The 17,844-nt window shown below is 38.8% G+C and overlaps 2 protein-coding genes and 1 long non-coding RNA gene across 8 annotated transcripts; 2 read left to right on the top strand and 1 right to left on the bottom strand.

The window, feature by feature from the left end:
- Positions 1-5,508: 5,508 nt before the first annotated feature.
- Positions 5,509-6,692, top strand: LOC102700529. Its single transcript, XR_423581.3, has 2 exons — positions 5,509-5,728; positions 6,304-6,692. It is a non-coding gene; the product is annotated as an uncharacterized LOC102700529 (long non-coding RNA).
- Positions 6,693-8,054: 1,362 nt separating this feature from the next.
- On the bottom strand, positions 8,055-12,396 carry LOC102715121 (superoxide dismutase [Fe] 2, chloroplastic). 4 transcript variants are annotated; one of them, XR_005812082.1, is made up of 9 exons: positions 12,248-12,396; positions 11,399-11,482; positions 11,105-11,293; positions 10,747-10,918; positions 10,535-10,608; positions 10,401-10,427; positions 10,307-10,330; positions 10,022-10,204; positions 8,055-8,431 (listed from the first exon to the last, which is right to left on the bottom strand). XR_005812082.1 is itself a non-coding variant. In XM_040525523.1 (8 exons), the coding sequence occupies exons 1-8, from the start codon at positions 12,329-12,331 to the stop codon at positions 10,079-10,081; spliced, it is 780 nt and encodes a 259-aa protein (XP_040381457.1). In that variant the 5' UTR covers positions 12,332-12,396; the 3' UTR covers positions 8,986-10,078. The 4 variants fall into 4 exon arrangements, 1 of the variants encoding a protein (XP_040381457.1); XR_005812081.1 differs by having other exon boundaries at positions 8,097-8,949; XR_005812080.1 differs by having other exon boundaries at positions 8,101-8,924; positions 12,248-12,395.
- A 247-nt stretch (positions 12,397-12,643) lies between these two features.
- Positions 12,644-17,763, top strand: LOC102700244 (probable 1-deoxy-D-xylulose-5-phosphate synthase, chloroplastic). Of its 3 annotated transcripts, XM_006655714.3 has the most exons (11): positions 12,644-12,822; positions 13,137-13,328; positions 13,560-13,679; positions 13,761-13,925; positions 14,050-14,200; positions 14,693-14,961; positions 15,292-15,571; positions 16,038-16,342; positions 16,584-16,862; positions 17,122-17,406; positions 17,614-17,763. In XM_006655714.3, exons 2-11 carry the CDS (start codon positions 13,164-13,166, stop codon positions 17,761-17,763), a joined length of 2,169 nt encoding a protein of 722 aa, XP_006655777.1. In that variant the 5' UTR covers positions 12,644-12,822; positions 13,137-13,163. The 3 variants fall into 3 exon arrangements, with proteins under 3 accessions (XP_006655777.1, XP_015694110.1, XP_015694109.1); XM_015838624.1 differs by lacking the exons at positions 12,644-12,822; positions 13,137-13,328 and having other exon boundaries at positions 13,588-13,674; positions 13,757-13,925; XM_015838623.2 differs by lacking the exons at positions 12,644-12,822; positions 13,137-13,328 and having other exon boundaries at positions 13,600-13,674.
- The last annotated feature ends 81 nt before the right edge of the window (positions 17,764-17,844 follow it).

The raw sequence follows: 17,844 nt of genomic DNA, 5'->3' as shown, positions 1-17,844 counted from the left end.
ATTGTTAACGGCATATTTATCAACGAAAAATATTTTATAAATAAAACATATGTATATATCGATACGTAAGTTAAGGTTGAAAAATAAACTGCGGTGAAAAAACTCCTAAAATCAACTCTACATTTTAAGGCTAAGAATTTAAATTTGGCTTATAAGTATAAACATAAAAGAAAAAGATGGGTGACATTCTTTTATGGTTCTGGAGATCGAATTAATTAACCTATTATCAGAGCTAGGACGAACAAACATTGAAGAGGTCGGTTGTTAAGTTGCAAGCTCAGCTAATAGTTGGGAGTTGGATGACGATGAAGCCTGTCCTGAAATGTCTGTCTGCAAGGCTGGAGCATCTTCAATTCTGCATTATACTATTAATTATATGATGATATATGATCAGAGAATTTATCTAAATTCTCTATATGATCATGGCAAACTTAAGTACTGCAGTTCCGAGGGAGGAAGAGTTGTACATATGTCAGCCTCGTCTGTGTATACGACAAACCTTGTGAATCACTACCTCTAACTTAATTAAAAAAATCAACAACTTCTATTCAAGTTTAAAATTATTGCTACTCCCTTGCTTCCATATATAACAGTGACATGTTCATACGACTGATGGTGTACCGCGAAACATGACAAAAAAAATGATTCATGGAATTGATGATGGACTGCACATGTCCACAGAGAAAAGAGAGACATGCCCATGGAGAAAATAAACTGTTTCTCAAATTAACCACTTGATTTTTTTTTTCGAAGTAATGTTTTTTTGAGTGCGTGGGATAGGAAGAGGAAGGACAACTCTGCTCTGCTTTTAATAGTAGATATATTATAAGGTGTTTTAGTTATACTTAATTTCATCGATGAATTAATAAATATGTTTTTATGAATCCATGGATAGATTGACCGAAAGAAGAATAAGACATTTTATAATATGAAGCGAAGATAATATAAGTTATTTCTTCTGTTTCATATCATAAGACTATATGCTTATATGGCTATGTATAGATTCATTCATTGATCGATATATAATATTTGTATATGTAAGTAGATTTATTATTAGTATCTATAGCCCTTTATAGATTCAGGGTTTTGTTTAGTTCCCATTTTTTTTCAAAAACATCACGTCGAATTTTTAGACAACTAAATAAAGCATTAAACATAAATAAACCGAAAAACTAATTGCATAGTTATGGAAGAAATCTTGAGACGAATCTTTTGAGTCTAATTAGTTCATGATTAGCCATAATTGCTACAGTAACCAACATGTGCTAATGACGGATTAATTAGGCTCAAAAGATTCGTCTCGCGGTTTCTAGGCTAGCCGTGAAATTCGTTTTTTCATTCGTGTGCGAAAACCTCTTTCGACATTCGGTCAAACGGTCGATGTGATGTTTTTGCCAAAAAAATTTGGCAACTAAACACCACCTCAGATATATATAATTTGTATATATACGTGTAGATTTATTATTATGTATATATAAATCTATGGTTAGATTGACTTATAATCTATGGTTTTGCAGGAACTTGAGGGAGTAACAGCAGCCTGAATTAACGAGGCGTCGCCCATCATCATGATGCAGCCGCTGCAGCAAATACGCACAGGTATTATGCTTGGAATTGCTGCTGCAGCAACCGTAAGCTACCTGATCCGATCACATCCTGTGCGTGTTTTGAGACTGGCAGCGAGAAGGAGGAGGGAGGGGGAAGAGAAAGAAGCTCCTGTTGGGCCGTAGAGCCCAGCCCACGAAGCCCACTGCTCCCCGTACGGCCCATGCACGGGTCTTGCCATTTCTTTCTACGGCCCGCTAGCCCGTTGCTGTAGGTCTTACTTGAGGGCTATGTCCATTTCGGGCCCTCGCAACTATTAAGGAAGTCTAGACCTCAACCCTCAACTGTAAAGCAATATATTTCACACTCCTCAACTATCAAAACCAATTAAAATACTACGTCTAGTAAGAGCAATACAACCCAATTTTAATGGTGGTTTTTTTTTTATAGAAGTTTGGCATTGTAATCAATTGATTTCTTGGCATTGCACCCAATGAGCAAGAGATGAAGAGATGCAAATAGTACAATTTTTTTTTTGTAAATTTTTTGCTCCAAAATATTTAATTGTTACCCACTGCTACCGGATCCAACCGGAAGAACCGAACTTCCCCAAATTTCGTTCCAAAATTGCAAACCCTGCTCAACTGCAACATTCTCTTCAGACGATTAATGGCTTATTTGGTAGAGCTTTATATCTCAGCTAGACCTTAAAGCTGAGAAAAGCTAGATTCACTTTTTTTTAAATCTATTTTCTGGGGACAAACTCATTTATCCCGTTTTCAAACATCCAAAATTGTTAGTACGGCTCTAACTATATCGGTCAAGGATCGTGAATTAAGAGCATTTGAATGATAGTCACTAACAGCGCCGTGGTTTATACGCTAGCTGCGACTATATATGCACGTACGCGAGGCTAGCTGCATGCATTAAAAGTTGGTGACGTATCTTTTTTCTTCGACTTATACTTATAAACCACAATTTAAATTTACAACATTAAATTTAAAGTAGTTTAGGGCCTGGGTTTTTTTCATCGAAGTTTATTTTTCAGCATTATCTTTTAAATCGATAGGAATACTTATATAAAATTTTTATTCATAAGTTATTTTTCGTTTGTAAATATAACGTTTTTTTATTCATGAACAATCCACCCCGGAGCCTATCTAGCTCTAATTGCTTGCTTGTCTATATCAACAAGTGACAAATCCCAGGGCGGACAGATACATAACAATCATAGCATAGGCATAGAACGGAAGGTTCACTGGCTGTCAGCAATGGAGATTAATACATCCACACACGGATTGAGACGTAAAGAGTCAGCTAGCTAGCTAGCCATTATATTCCACTTGTCACACTCTTAGCCACCAAGTAAAGATCAGTTTTTTTGTAGTTTTGACAAATACTAGACCAAGATCGACAAGGAATTAGGTGTAGCCCAACTTTCTTAGGGTGGATTCTATCTGCCTAACGCTCGTATTTACGGCTAATTATTATACCCGTACACGATAACTAATACAATCTTAAAATATGGCGGCCTAATTTTTAGAGGTGTTCATATGAATATGACTTACAGTTTCATTGCCGTAAGAATGATGTTTTGGGAAAAAAAATCAGTGGCCACTCTAATTACTGCATGCATTTTCTTAATAAAAGTTCGTAATATACTTGTAATAATACAAAGGCACTCAATCCTCTCATTTCTTCATCCCATTTGCATTAACCTTTCGAGTTACATTTGCTGTTTTGCTCCATCCATCCATCCAAGCGCCCAGCAGCTAGCCCAAGCAATCTGATAAACATTACATACTGATTGATCTTTTTCCTAACTAACCTTCAATCAATCTCACAGGTCAGTAGGTATCACATTATTACTTTACTAGCAAATGGACTACACAGCCCATTTAAATTTCACAAACAAATAAACAACTCAAGTGGTCACGGTCTGGTGTTTTAAGGAAAACCAAAATGACATATTTACAAATAAATAACAATTTATAAAAAAAACATTTATATGCGTGTTCTTATTGATCTGAAAGCAAATGATGTAAAATAATCTATGATGAAAAAACCCAAAATTAATTTCAAATTTAACTTTAAAAATTTAAGATTTGGCTTATAAGCATAAGCAGTAGCGAAAAGATGAGTCTCTTGATGATGCATGATCTTTATCAAACATATATAGTGAGCATTGATGACTTGATTGGCTCCATCCAAATGACATCATTAGCAGCAAACAATGTTCGGTGAACTGAAGTTGTTGGTGTAAAAAGACACAACATATGTTTCTTCTTCACTGCATGCAGTACATGGAATCTGTGTCCTGTAGTGCCTGTTGTTCTGAACCTTTGCCAAACATAAATGACCAGAACCAATCCAGATTAATAGTGGAGTAAGTACATAAATGAACATCCAGAAATCTTAGGTTCGAAGGAAACAACTCCTGGGTCATACATATGGTTGCAGAAACATTAATCAAATGAAACAAAACCACCATTGATGATGATGCAAGGGTGTTTAGCAGGCAACAACTTTGGCAATGGAAAAGCACTGCACATTTCCTCTATAAATACGCCCATTTCAAATCCAATTTCTGTGTACCAAAGCTAGAGGAGAAGTCAGCTTTGGTAAGCCTGATCGATCGGAGAGGAGAAGAAGATAGCCAAGATGTACAACCCTCCGGCGCAGCAGGGCATGTCCTACTATGATCACTGCACCAAGAGGCATGAGGAGAAGGGCTGCCTCTATGCATGGTCAGATCACTCTCCTCCCCTTTCTCTTGTGCTACTAATAGTAATTAAACTGCTTAATTATTGCTGACATTTAGTTACTAGTTGTTCTTGATTTTTACTATGCATGAACTGTGTCGTGTCTCTTCCAAGGCGTTTGCTTTTGAAACCTGGTTCAGAGGGGAAGCAGATAATAGTTCTCACGTGTTTCTTTCAAGTTGCAACTTTTTTTTTCTTTGGAATAAATCCAGAATTGTTGGGCAGTCTCTGTCGAATCCCTCTGCTCCCTTGCACAATCTCGTTCTGTTTTTTTTTAAATTCATCTCCTGCTCCCTTAATCCCTTGCAATTCATTTCTACTTCAACTGCAAACAATTCATCGATTTAATTAGCAATAAAGGCTCACCATAGCATGAGTTAAGCAAAGCTGTGGGAGTTTCATTGGGAGTAACTGCCTTGCACTTGGGCTAATTATTGAGGAATGGACAAGACAAGAAAATTTGGGGCCATCAAACATAACCTTTTGTTAATGTTAACACTTAAAGCCATGCATGATGAGAGACTAGAAATGATGGCAAACAGATGGTGAGTTGCTGACCTTGCATGCACAATCAGTGGACAGAGGCCAGTTGGAAGAGAGGATCTTGTTCCTCAGGCACAAACCATGGACCACTCCTTAGTCTTTCATAGGATTCAGAGATGATTAATTGTGTGTTTGCTTTTATAGTTGATTGGTGGTTTGTTTAGTTGGCGCAGAGCTCTGTGCTTATTCCAGCCTATGAACTGACCACTCAAACAGGAGCCTCCTGCTCCAAGAAAAAAAGTCAAATAGATTATCCACAGTCAGATAGGACCAATGAACAGAAAAGAATGCAATTTTTCCCTAGTAACTAATCCCAAATAATTTCACAAAAAACAATATCACTGCCTGATATTTGGGCTCCTCAAGTTCCGTCACCATCCGTCTTCGCTCTGGGGTGATTGTTTGGTTTTTTCACAACATGTTTGTAAACGAAAAATAATTGTGAATAAGATTTTGTATATACATATTCTCTGTGATCTAAAAGCCAATGTTGGGAAATAAAATTCTGTAAAAAAAAGTCCAAAATCAACTCTAAATTTAAGGTTAAAAATTTAAATTTTGGCTTATAGATATAAGTAGAAACGAAAAGATAAAGTATCTGTATCTATCTGTTATATGGTGTGGTCTTTCTTTCCTGGCCTATAAATGGTATCCAAAACTTCCAATCCTACAAGCAACAAGAGAGGACAGGAGAAGAAAAAAACTTGGCCCTTGAGTAGTTGAGTTCTTCCCTGCAAGTCTGCAACCCCTTTCAGTGAGGTAGTGCCAGTTGATCAGCAGAAGGGAGACAAGATGTATAACGCTCCAATGGCACAGGAGATGTCCTACTATGAACATGTGCAGAGGCGCCATGAAGAGAAGGGTTGCCTCTATGCATGGTGCGAGTTTTTTTTATTTCTCTTGTAGTGTTCTTCCTGTTCTTGTGTTTTTGAGAGAAAATTCAAGAAGAGGGAGGATGAGTATTGGTCAAGCTGATTATTCAGCAAGATCTGAAACTTAATTTCTTGCAGCTGACAGAACTCTCTCTTTCCCCTCCTTGATATTTCATAAGATTCGTTTCTCTTTTTTTTTTCCTGGGATTTTTCTAAGCAAGCTGTTGTTCTTCATGCAAATTTCTTCAGCTTCTTTTTATCTCGATTGTTTTAGATAATAAAATCACTTGTTAGTCTTTCTTAAGAAATTCAAGCCATAAATTGGAGCTCATGCTTGGCTTGCTGCTGAAAATTGAAATTCAGTTCAACTATGGGTGTGAATGAGAGACAAACTCGGCAGTGCACATCTCCAGAAATCATCAGATGCAAAGTGGATGAAATTGCTTCAACTCTATCGTATTCCTACAGTTGTTTCTGATGTTCTCAAACTTTAAGCTTATACAAATCAAATGAAACTTTGTGAAATCTTTTTGGCACAATCCTGATTGAGCTCACTAACTAGTTTCTCATTCTGACTGCAGCATCTTCACCGCCCTGTGCTGCTTCTGCTGCTACGAGACCTGTGAGTGCTGCCTCGACTGCCTCTGCTGCTGCTGCAACTAGGTCGCCAAATCAAAGCCATAAGCAAGATGAGGATGGAGATCGCCTCCATCTCCTACCCTTGGAAATTTTATAGTTTATTAGCTCGTTTTCAATATGCAAAATTAATAAGCATGTAGTGGATGGAAACTTTGTCAGATTCGAGCATTTGATTCTGAAAAAGACTATTGTAATCATGGCATGAACTCTTAGAGCATGGCTAATAATATAGCCAACAAGCTGGTTATAAGACTCTTTGTAATCTTCTTATAGCCCACTCATATAATAGTTAGCTCTTTATCTTTAATGCAGGACCCACATGTCTGTCTCACATGTTGTCTTGGTTCTTGTGCCTGAGCTGACTATAAACTTATAGCCAGCTTCTCCTCTCTCTCCTCCCTTCTCTCTTCCACATCAGCATTTAGCTAGTTTATAGCCTGCTATTATACTTGCTCTTAATACTCTAGACCCAGAAATGATCTGAAGTGCTTTCTATGTGCGTGAAATTATCTTTTGCAGGGTTTAGTGTTTGGTGCAGATAGATTCCTCATATTGTTGTGATTGATCCAGTGGCAGGTTGAGCAGGTTAACCTGCCATACCTATCAGCATGGAACATGCAGATGTTTTCCATTTGGAGTTGGTGCAGGGAACAACCATCATGACAGTAGACCTGTAACTTGGTAGCAATGCAATAGAGTGCAGTGATGAGCCAATGGCTGGATGTTAGAAGAAGACAATGGTGTCTGCAGCCACGTGGGTTACGATCTTTCATACATTCTATCTTTATATTATTATTCGGCTTTTTAAAAAAATATTTTTTAAAAAAATTATATAGAAGTTCGTTCCCTCATATTTCCTTTGGCTTTAGGTCTAGCTGCTGAAGATGTCTAGGCCCTGTTTGGTAGCCCGGGCAAGTTATCCAAATCCGCTCGTTTTTCACACGCACACTTTTCAAACTGCTAAACTGTGTATTTTTTAAAAAAAAATTCTATAGAAAAGTTGCTTAGAAATCATATTAATCTATTTTATAATTTTTACAATTAATAATTAATTAATCATATACTAATCTATTACAATGTTTTTCGCGTCAGATAACTAACCCTCCTCCTCACCCAAACGAACGCGGCCTGGGTGCGAAACATCTCTTGCAGGGTTGGTGTTCGGTGCAAACAGATTCTTCCTATTGTGGTGATCGATCCAGTAACAGGTTGGGCAGGTTAACCTGCCATACCTATCAGCAAGGACCATGCAAATAATTTTTCATTTGCAGTTGGTGCAGGGCACAACCATTATTGTAATAGACATGGGCAGGCTATTTGTGTCAGTTTAGGGTATTTTTGAAACACGGGATTATGAAATCTTAAGAATAGAAAAAATATTGAATAAAAGGCCGGTTCTTACCCGATTTTAGAACACAGGAAAACTTTAAAGATTAGCACACAGAAATTTAAGACACAATAAAGCCAAAACACGAGGTGAGAACTCGTGCTTATTTTCCTCCAAAATCTCTCTAGAATAGCTCATTCCATAGGAATTTCAAAGAAATTGGTTCAAGGGGCTTCATAGGATTATTTCCTATTTCCTATAGGAAACAAATCCTTCATAATTCCTATGGTTTTCTTTTGTTTCAAAGGGGGCTTTAGAGTGTAGTGATGGGCCAATTGCTGATGGATTTAAAGCATGTGGTGCTGCACAATGGCTAATGGATTTAAGGCCATTCTGATAATTTCATGCTAGTTTCTTATGGATTGCAACAGTGTTATAAAATGAAAGAGGTAATATGGTTACATGGATTGAATGCTAGCCCATACTCTTATCTGCTGGGTAGTTTCAAAAGCAGCTTTATTGATCAATGATCACAGCATTCAAGAAAGAAGCAACAACCATCTTCAGGCAGAGGTAATCCAAAGATTTCTGAAATCTCAAGAATCTAACACATGATTTCCACCAACATGACAGAGTAGTGCAGAAAACAATCCAAGGATGCTTTTGTTTACAAAGATCTTTACATTCATTTGATAAAAGAACTTGGAGAAGAAGGCTGATAGGTTGTGACTTTGAGCAAAAGCCTGCCAGCAATGGATGCAAGAACATCACATCAACTAGTTCAGTTCGACAAAAGGAATTAGCGATAGGGACATAAAGGTCAAGGTATGTAATGGAGTTATGGAGGAATCAAAGCTAGGCTTAACAATGACCGAATTATGTCACAAAAGATAGATGAAAGTAACTACAGCTATGAGTAATCAAAACTTAGTAGGAAGGTCTAATCAAACAGAATAATAGGAGCCTGTGAAAGTGTGAAGCATAAACGTTTGCAACAACTCAACAAGTGGTGCAGCTTCAAGAAGAAGTTAGATCGATGGCCCATGCTCTGTAGCCTACATCTCTAGTGTCGATGGCTACTTTGCTTCTCTATCAAACTCCAACATGGCTATCTAGAGATAATCGAAGGTAAAACCAAGCTGTTTATCTTCAAGCAGATTTCCACTATTTCACCATGCAGGACATGAGGTGGTCCAAGTGTCTCTCATTCATGCAAATCTCAGCATCAAGTATAATCTGGTCAATAAATTCCTCGAAGTCACTAAAAATGTATAAAAGAATAAAATAAAAACATTTTAGCATAACCCACCCATGGTACACATAAAGCAAAACAATGTAAAGTCTAAAAACAAATAAACTTGTCTCTGCCTGTGGTTACAGAGAAAAGACCGGAGGACCACTTCGGGGAATAGGGCCCACTCAAGAACATTGCATCAAATAGCTCAGTGTAGGACATGGAAAGCAATAGTGCTAGTAATGCTTTAATAACAATTTTCCTTTTTGCAAGGATATAGCATCAACCTGAAGTTGTGGATGTGTAATTAAGACTAAAAATCCACAGGATACCAGTTTACTGGCAAGTTCAAAGTCCTAGGAAACCTTGCAAAAGAACCGGGACTCTACACTGTATAAGTAAAATGGACTTATGGAAAGGAGTAACAAAACATCATTCTTTCCCAAGAAAAATACCTCCCTAAGAGTTTCATAGTGAGTGGTCGATTAAGTTAAGTCCATAAGTATTAGTTGAAGCGCAATTGGCAAATTAGCTATTTTCTTAATGCAGTTGCCATGCAAGGTTTATGAAAGGATCTTTCTTTAATCACCATACCTGTAAAGGTGGATAAATGAACCCTAAGCTGTCCATACTCATCACTGCACAATCTAATACTCAGATTCAATCATGCAATCAAATTTTACCAACCTGTTTGCTACGGTCTTCAATCTAATTCATCATGATATCCTATCATGCATGTGTCATTTTCCATTTCTTTGAGGGCAATTGATTATGTTACTTAACCCTGTCAAAGAAGCAGCAGCAAGCCACATGCTCCCTAATACTCCCCGGCTCCCAGCAGCATGTGTTTAAATGTCAATCCCAATATATGATTGATTTCTAGTTTTCAAGACAAACCTTTTTGTGTTATATGATAATGTCCCTAGAAGCATGATTTGTGATATTGCTAACACTTAAGGTACGTCATGATTGAAAATAAGTCATCACCAAAAACTGAAGGATTCCCTGGTTTCTTTTTCTATAGTGAATGACAAGCTACATTATTAAGCTGCATATGAGCCAGGATGTAATGTTGCAACTGCAAAGTGCTGAGTTTTACCTCTATGATGAGGATACGTTTCTACATATCTCCAGGTCATATCCATATCATCTCATATCATGCCACTGGGATATTCGGTTCACCAAGGTTCACAAAAGCCTCAGCACGCATCATGCGTAGAGTGACAGTATCCCAAGAGACAAGATGGTCGATAAAGTTTGTAACATACATTCGCCTGTCATCCTGAATCATTAAAAGTAAGCATCACTAATGATTTCTGATAGCTTAGTGCTTGTTGAGCTACAATATTAGGTATAAACAGAAAAAAGAGGATTTCGGAAATACCTTGTAATCTAAGTAGTAAGCATGCTGAAACACAAAAGTAGATATGTCAGTATCTTGCATAAGGTAAGATCTAAACACAGTGTTAATTCCTTACCTCCCACAAGTCTAGGTTGATTATTGGCTGCAAGAAAACAGGGCATGGAATGTCACCACAAAAGTTTATACTTGGGATACTATTATTCTAAGCATTTCAACAGAGAACACATAAAAAGAAATCAGAAAACATACAATATCACCAAGAGCAAGTGGGCTGATGGCATTTTGTGTATGGATAACTGAAAGTTTTCTTTCTTTTCTACTCACTGCAACAAGCAAAAGATAGATCAGACATGTATAAATCCAACTTCAAAAGCTAAGTCTAGATTTTAAAAACAACAGTTCAGGAAACAGCTTAAATAAGCAGCACCTGAACTTCAAAGAAAATGAAAAAATAAACTTACAGGCAAGCCAAACCCAGCCAGACCCCAAAAGTGTTAAGGCTGAGCGTATAAACTCTTCCCTGAAATTAGTAAACGAGCCAAAATCCTTCTGTATCTGCTGCAGCACACCTCCCTCTGGCAACCCACCACCTTCTGGCTGCATTGATTCCCAGAAGAAGTGATGGTTCCAGACCTGTATTTAATAAGATTGAAAATCAGAACCATATAATTAATAAGACTACCTTTCATCATTTTTTTTCAGGCTTTCAGTAATGTGCAACAATTAAACAGGTACACTGAAGAAATCAGGGTGAAAATTTGGTGCCTACAAATAGAATATCCAACTAATGGTAAAAAAAATGACAAATAACAATATTACCTGTGCTGCATTATTATATTCTGGTAATGGGTTGCCGTTGTTGTATGCTTCTTTTATTAATTCCTCCAGAGTGTACCCATAGAACATGCTGGTAGCAAGCTGTTTATTCAAGCCATCCACATAGTCTTGTTGATGCTTACCCCAGTGAAGTTCAACTGTCCTCTTGCTAATATAAGGTTCCAGAGCATCCTGGACACCACAGAACGAGCTATGAGTTGAAATATTTGTATTTAGTACCTTAAACGGCAGAATGCAGTCTGTTGAGGCAATATCAACAAGGTAAGGAGTACGTACAAGTTTATATGGCGGAGTAGTTAGACCGTAGTAAGCCACGACTTTTGAATACCTTCGAGATCTACAGCCCTGGCTTTGTTCTCTCTGCAGCAAACACAAGGCATAAAGATTGCAATCAGCATTGAACGTCATAGTCAAGGGCCCGTAGAACTACAAAAGCTGAGATGCAATCTCCAAAGCCTGTAACGTCATTCCGATTTTGCAAGAAAACATTGGTTGCTAATCTCAGTGTCAGCGTGATACATGTAATCCTAAGCTCTCTTTGGCATATGCTCGAGCACTATGCAGGCATAACACTGACCACCATGGACACCGGCACGGTCCACCAAATACACAAAGAAACATTAAACATCTTACTCCGCATATACACAGTAACGCACAGTGGTGGAGGACGGAAGAAAAATGAGGTGTGGGCGAATTATAATGGTGAATATCAACAACAAAAAGAAAAACAATATCGTCTAACCACAATGAGATTATTTGACACTAAATAGACTCACCACCTATACTCTATTAATCGACATACAAACCTGCTCTAAAAAACTAGGGCTGAAGAATAATTCACAAAAGCCGAACATCCACCATGAAGGATCACTAATTTATCAAACATATCGATTTGTAGAGCATAGACACATATGGTATTTAGTGGTGTCAAGTTTGAGACAGACACAATGTGGTATCAAAAGATTATATTGCCAATCTTAATCAACGAATCAATTATATGTGCGCCAAATTTGCAATACCCTCAAATCTGCAAGGAAAATTGCAAATGAGAAAGCTTTCCAGCGAGCGCAGGAAGAAGAGGAAGGAGGAGGTATCCTTCGGTGGGTTTCGCGCGGAGGGGCTCACCGAGCGCAGCCGCCGCCGTTGCTGAGGACGCGCCGCGGCCGGCGGTGAGGGGAGAGCACGGAGCGCGGAGGCGAAAGCCGCCATCTTTCTGCAGCGCCGCGCGCAAAAAATCGAAGCTTTTTTTCACTCCCTCGATGCAATCCGATACTGCTACTTGACTCTATCGATAAGCCCGGGAGGGGCAAGCTCGTAAATTTCCCGCGCATGAGCCGCTGCCGATCGGGCCCCGCGCATGCCGACGAGTGGTTTAACCGAGCAAATGATTGAGCTTTGCGGCATGATTACCTCGCGCCGATCAATAGGAGACGAGATTAGTTTATAGTTAATCCTCTTCCTAATTATTAATCATCCTCTTGCTTTCTGTTTGGATTAATGACTTAACTAATCTGTCATGTCAATAGAGCAGCGGAGCACTCCGCGTCCCGAATCCCAATCCAGAGCTAGGGTTGCTGCGGCTGCGAGCAACGCCAGCTCCCGTGCAGGCTGAGCCGCCTCCGGCTCCGGCTCCATCGCCGCCGATCCTGAGGTGGGGGCGGCGGCGGCCGGTTTGAGGAGCAGGGGAGGTTGGGGTTGAGGTCAGAGTTAGATGTAGATGGATTCTTTCCCTTGTTATTTTTCGGTTTTTTGGTGCGAGCTAGTTAGTTGCCTGGTGTTGATTGGGGATACGATACGAAATTTGGTCGTCTGATTCTCCATTTTAGCTCTCCCTGGATAAACGGATTTGTAGATGATTAGTGGTATGCGAGGGATGATACTTTGATTGCGTGTTCATCTTCATCTAGAATACTGAAACTCATATGTCGACAATGGTTTATGATGAATCTAGGATCTTGTCTTTTACTTTTCAAAACCAAGAAGTGGCTTACATGTTAAAGGATATAAATTGCAGGTTTTTGGTCATCGCTCAGTGCCTGGGATGGGTGTGACATATCTGCATTCTCCACCTGCTGCTAATTTAGTCCGCGAGGAATCGGCTCTTCTGCGCTCAATAAGTTGCTGTCACAACTCCTATTGGTGTTTGAGATGCAATTCGTCAAATTTGAAGCCGTGCCGAACACTGGCGGTCAATTTGCCATTAAGGGTATGTTGTTTCTCGGGAGCTGCATTACATTGTGCAGACAAGGCTGACATTTTAGCTTCAGAGTAGATATTTTTAGTCCCACAAAGAATACACAAATGGAGTACATCGTGGGGTTTAGTTGCAGCCGGACAGAGCTCCATGACCATTTTGTTACAGAGACATTTGCAGCCGGACAAGGACCCTGGACTCACATATTGTGATTTGTGAATGTTTCTTTCTCTTTTTGTACAGTACTTCAATCGAAGAGTGGCTGCACTACCAGACGTCGATGATTTCTTCTGGGAGAAGGATCCAACTCCAATCCTGGATACGATTGACGCACCCATCCATTTGAAAAATCTATCTAGTAAGGTCGTCAGCCATACTATCTTAAGCATACTCTCTAATCATGTTATGGCTGAGAAATTTTTGACAATTCCCATTGAAAGACAGGAGTTAAAGCAGCTAGCTGGTGAAGTTCGGTCAGAGATTTCTTTCATAATGTCGAGAAAATGCCAACCATGTAACACTGGACATTCTGTTGTGGAGCTCGCTATTGCTATACATTATGTATTCAATGCCCCAATGGATAAGATACTATGGGATGCTGGTCAGCATGTATGATCTCTCTATATCTTTTTTGGCTTTGTGCTAAGATTTTACCTCCAATAAGCTACCATGTACCATTTCATATAATCGGAATTGTTTTGCCTTTTGTTTTCAATAATTTTCTCATTTACAGACATATGCACACAAGATTCTCACTGGGAGGCGCTCTCTCTTTCATACTATTAAGCAAAGAAAGGGCCTTTCAGGTTTCACATCTCGTTTCGAGAGTGAATATGATCCCTTTGGTGCTGGACATGGATGCAATAGTCTCTCCGCAGGCCTTGGTATAATGCTGCCTATGTTAATGCATTCATTTGTACCTTGCATATTAAGTACTGCACCTATCCTTATATTTCAATGCATTCCTTTTAAGATAATTATTTCAAGTGTGTTTGGAATTTGAATGGTACTTCATAGTTATTTTCATCTTCGATTGCGATTAGCTTGCATGCACTCTATCAATAGTTCAGCTACTGAAACAGATAAAAACCAGTGCTTCTTACTTTTTAGACCAAGGTAGATAACATCTAAAAATATAATTGAAGAAGTCAAGTTCCTATCCCTCGTGTGATATCAGCAGTCATGACACAGGATTCTTGAACTATCTCATTTTGTTAATGAAGTGGATAACCATTGTAGAAGTTTGCATAGCAGCATAGCCTACTAGAATCCATAAATTGTTTCCACACTCAACCATGAACCTCCTGATGTTTTATCTTTTATGCCAAATCATTTCCTTTTTATTCTTTTATAGCTTGAAAATGATCTTTTGTCAGGGATGGCAGTCGCAAGGGATCTTGGTGGGAGGAAAAACCGAATAGTAACAGTTATAAGTAACTGGACAACTATGGCTGGTCAGGTGTATGAGGCAATGGGTCATGCTGGTTTCCTTGATTCTAACATGGTAGTGATTTTAAATGATAGCCGGCACACCTTACTTCCTAAAGCAGATAGCCAGCCAAAGATGTCTATTAATGCCTTCTCTAGTGCTCTGAGCAAGGTTCAATCCAGCAAGGGATTTAGGAAGTTTAGGGAGGCTGCAAAGGTAAAAAGTTTATGCTTCTATATGACATAATTTATTAAATTTAAACTTGCTAGAGCATAGTTGTTTTAAATGTTGTCCTGTTATTTCTTGTTTATGATTATGGCATACACGTTTATTTTCTAGTTGACTGTTTCATTTCAGTTCTCACTTTTTTAGCTTGTACTGACAAATGTCCTTGTTACTTTGAACTTAATTCAACTGACTTCACTGTACATAGTATGACGAAAAGTTTCCAGGAAGTTTTGGCATGGGAGCTGTCTTTCTACTTTAGCAGCAGTCTTACACTGCCTTGAGTTTCCCACTTTGATATGAATTTTGTTTCCTTCCTAGGGACTTTCCAAATGGTTTGGTAAAGGGATGCATGAGTTTGCAGCCAAAATTGATGAGTATGCCCGTGGTATGATAGGTCCCCATGGAGCAACTCTTTTTGAAGAACTTGGATTATATTATATCGGGCCTATTGATGGGAATAACATTGATGATCTCATTTGTGTACTCAAGGAGGTTGCAACTTTAGATTCAACTGGCCCAGTACTTGTTCATGTAATCACTGAGAATGAAAAAGACTCAGGTGGAGATTTTAGTAGTGAGATTACTCCAAACGAGGAAGGTGTGCAATTACAAATTGTCAGTGAAATTTTCTGCAATCCTATGAATATGATAATGTGCTTGCTATTTTCCTTGTTTTGTCACTTTATATTCAGATGTCTTGCTTTGTTACAAGTACAGTGAAAGAGAGAGCGCAGTATTTAAGGAAGGAAACAGTGCATAACAAGGGCTTGTTTGAGTGGCAATATGCATGTGAATGCTGTATTTGTTTGAAAAATGGTATAAATCAATATTGGAATTTCAAATGAAATATGCCAACTCTCACCTGTAGGATTAATCACAATTCACAAAATTCCGGGGTTCCTTTAAGGTGTCACATATTAATGATGTTAAATGTTAAATGTATAAGTCAATTACCCAGCATTATCCTTTGAGATCCTTCCTACATGTCTTTGCACGATCAAGTCATGTAGGATATTACGGCCAAATGAATCTATAATTTGTTAACTCTTTTTCGCTGCTAGCAGGGCCTCCAGAGTCAAGCCAAGACATTCGGAAGTTTTTAGAAAATGGTCTTTCTAGAACATATAATGACTGCTTTGTAGAATCACTAATAGCAGAAGCAGAGAATGACAAGCGTATTGTGGTGGTTCATGGAGGCATGGGAATAGATCGATCAATCCAGTTATTTCAGTCCAGATTTCCAGACAGATTTTTTGATTTGGGTATTGCTGAGCAACATGCTGTTACATTTTCCGCTGGTTTGGCGTGTGGAGGCTTAAATCCTTTTTGCATAATTCCATCCACCTTTCTTCAGCGAGCATATGATCAGGTGCCTTTAGCTCCCTATCTCCTCACATATTCCCTCCTCTCTGACTCTTGACTATTTGCTTAACTTTAGTTTTTACATGATTTGAAAAAGGTATTCTCCCAGATTTTTCGTCCACTAGAATTGATTTCTATAATGATAAACATTGTTTCTATGATTGTGGACATATACTAAAGTTCCAATTTATCTGTATGGCTGCTTTAATGCAAGTATGTCGCATTTCATAAAGTTCATATATATGCAGATAGTCGAAGATGTGGACATGCAAAAGATACCAGTTCGCTTTGCAATCACAAGTGCAGGTCTGGTGGGATCTGAGGGCCCGACCAACTCAGGACCATTTGATATTACATTCATGTCATGCCTGCCAAACATGATTGTCATGTCGCCATCTAATGAGGATGAGCTTATTGACATGGTGGCAACGGCAGCAATGGTTGAGGACAGACCCATTTGCTTCCGGTATCCCAGGGGTGCCATTGTTGGGACCGGTGGTACTTTAGCATATGGGAATCCACTTGAGGTAGCTCTACTTCTTTTTCATCTTTGATTCTAAGCAGAGATCACTTGGAAGAATGTACAGCTTGAAAGCTGGTTGCTAAATTATCACAGTAATGCTGGACTTAATTCATGTGTACCTAAAAGCTGTCTTCTTTGGTGAACTAAGAAGTTAAAGAACTGCCAATGCTCTTGTGCACTTAACCTTGCTGCACTGTCGATGTTAAGATGAATGCTTCAAAGTTTTGCAATTTGTTCTTATAGTTTTGTGGATGCACTTTCAGATTGGTAAAGGAGAGATTCTTGCAGAGGGTAAAGAGATAGCTTTTCTTGGTTATGGTGAGGTGGTCCAGAGATGCTTGATAGCTCGATCTCTTCTGTTCAACTTTGGCATCCAGGCAACTGTTGCTAATGCGAGATTTTGCAAGCCACTTGACATTGATCTGATAAGAATGTTGTGCCAGCAACACGATTTTCTAATCACCGTAGAAGAAGGAACTGTTGGTGGCTTTGGCTCACATGTTTCTCAATTTATTTCACTCGATGGATTACTTGATGGCAAAATAAAGGCAAGTATTTTAGAGTTCTTGCATGGATTTTAGTTTTACTGGCTGTTGTCGTCTTGTTACCTTTGCATGAAATGTATCCAGTACTAATGCAATTTGCAGTGGGGCTTCACTCTTTTATATTGCAACATGCCACTTGCCCTGTGTTCCACTCATGTTCTTTACAAATGATAATTTCAAACAATGACTGTTATTCGTGTCAATTTGCAGTGGCGACCCATTGTGCTACCGGACAGGTACATAGAGCACGCTTCACTTGCAGAGCAGCTCGACATGGCTGGGCTGACTGCTCATCACATCGCAGCAACTGCACTGACCCTCCTAGGGCGACACCGAGATGCACTTCTGTTGATGAAGTAACTAATAATAGGGAAGAAAAACGATGTCAGAAAAAAAAAAGGAAAAGATGTGCTCCAAATTTGAGCAGGTAAAAAGACAGCA

This window comes from Oryza brachyantha, chromosome 6, assembly GCF_000231095.2.
Source record: "Oryza brachyantha chromosome 6, ObraRS2, whole genome shotgun sequence".
Taxonomy (NCBI): Eukaryota; Viridiplantae; Streptophyta; class Magnoliopsida; order Poales; family Poaceae; genus Oryza; species Oryza brachyantha.
Note: the sequence above shows the minus strand (reverse complement) of the source record. Positions and strands in the feature narration are given on the sequence as shown.

What these genes read in the sequence shown, in the direction of transcription:
- LOC102715121 (XM_040525523.1), bottom strand. Translation starts at nt 12,331, where the DNA reads ATGGCGGCTTTCGCCTCCGCGCTCCGTGCTCTCCCCTCACCGCCGGCC. An exon ending in AACGGCGGCGGCTGCGCTCG is followed by an intron (nt 11,483 to 12,247) that starts GTGAGCCCCTCC and finishes TGTTTGCTGCAG; the next exon opens with AGAGAACAAAGCCAGGGCTG. An exon ending in TGGCTGGGTTTGGCTTGCCT is followed by an intron (nt 10,609 to 10,746) that starts GTAAGTTTATTT and finishes TGCTTGTTGCAG; the next exon opens with TGAGTAGAAAAGAAAGAAAA.
- LOC102700244 (XM_006655714.3), top strand. Translation starts at nt 13,164, where the DNA reads ATGGGTGTGACATATCTGCATTCTCCACCTGCTGCTAATTTAGTCCGC. An exon ending in TGAAAAATCTATCTAGTAAG is followed by an intron (nt 13,680 to 13,760) that starts GTCGTCAGCCAT and finishes ATTGAAAGACAG; the next exon opens with GAGTTAAAGCAGCTAGCTGG. An exon ending in TATGGGATGCTGGTCAGCAT is followed by an intron (nt 13,926 to 14,049) that starts GTATGATCTCTC and finishes TCTCATTTACAG; the next exon opens with ACATATGCACACAAGATTCT.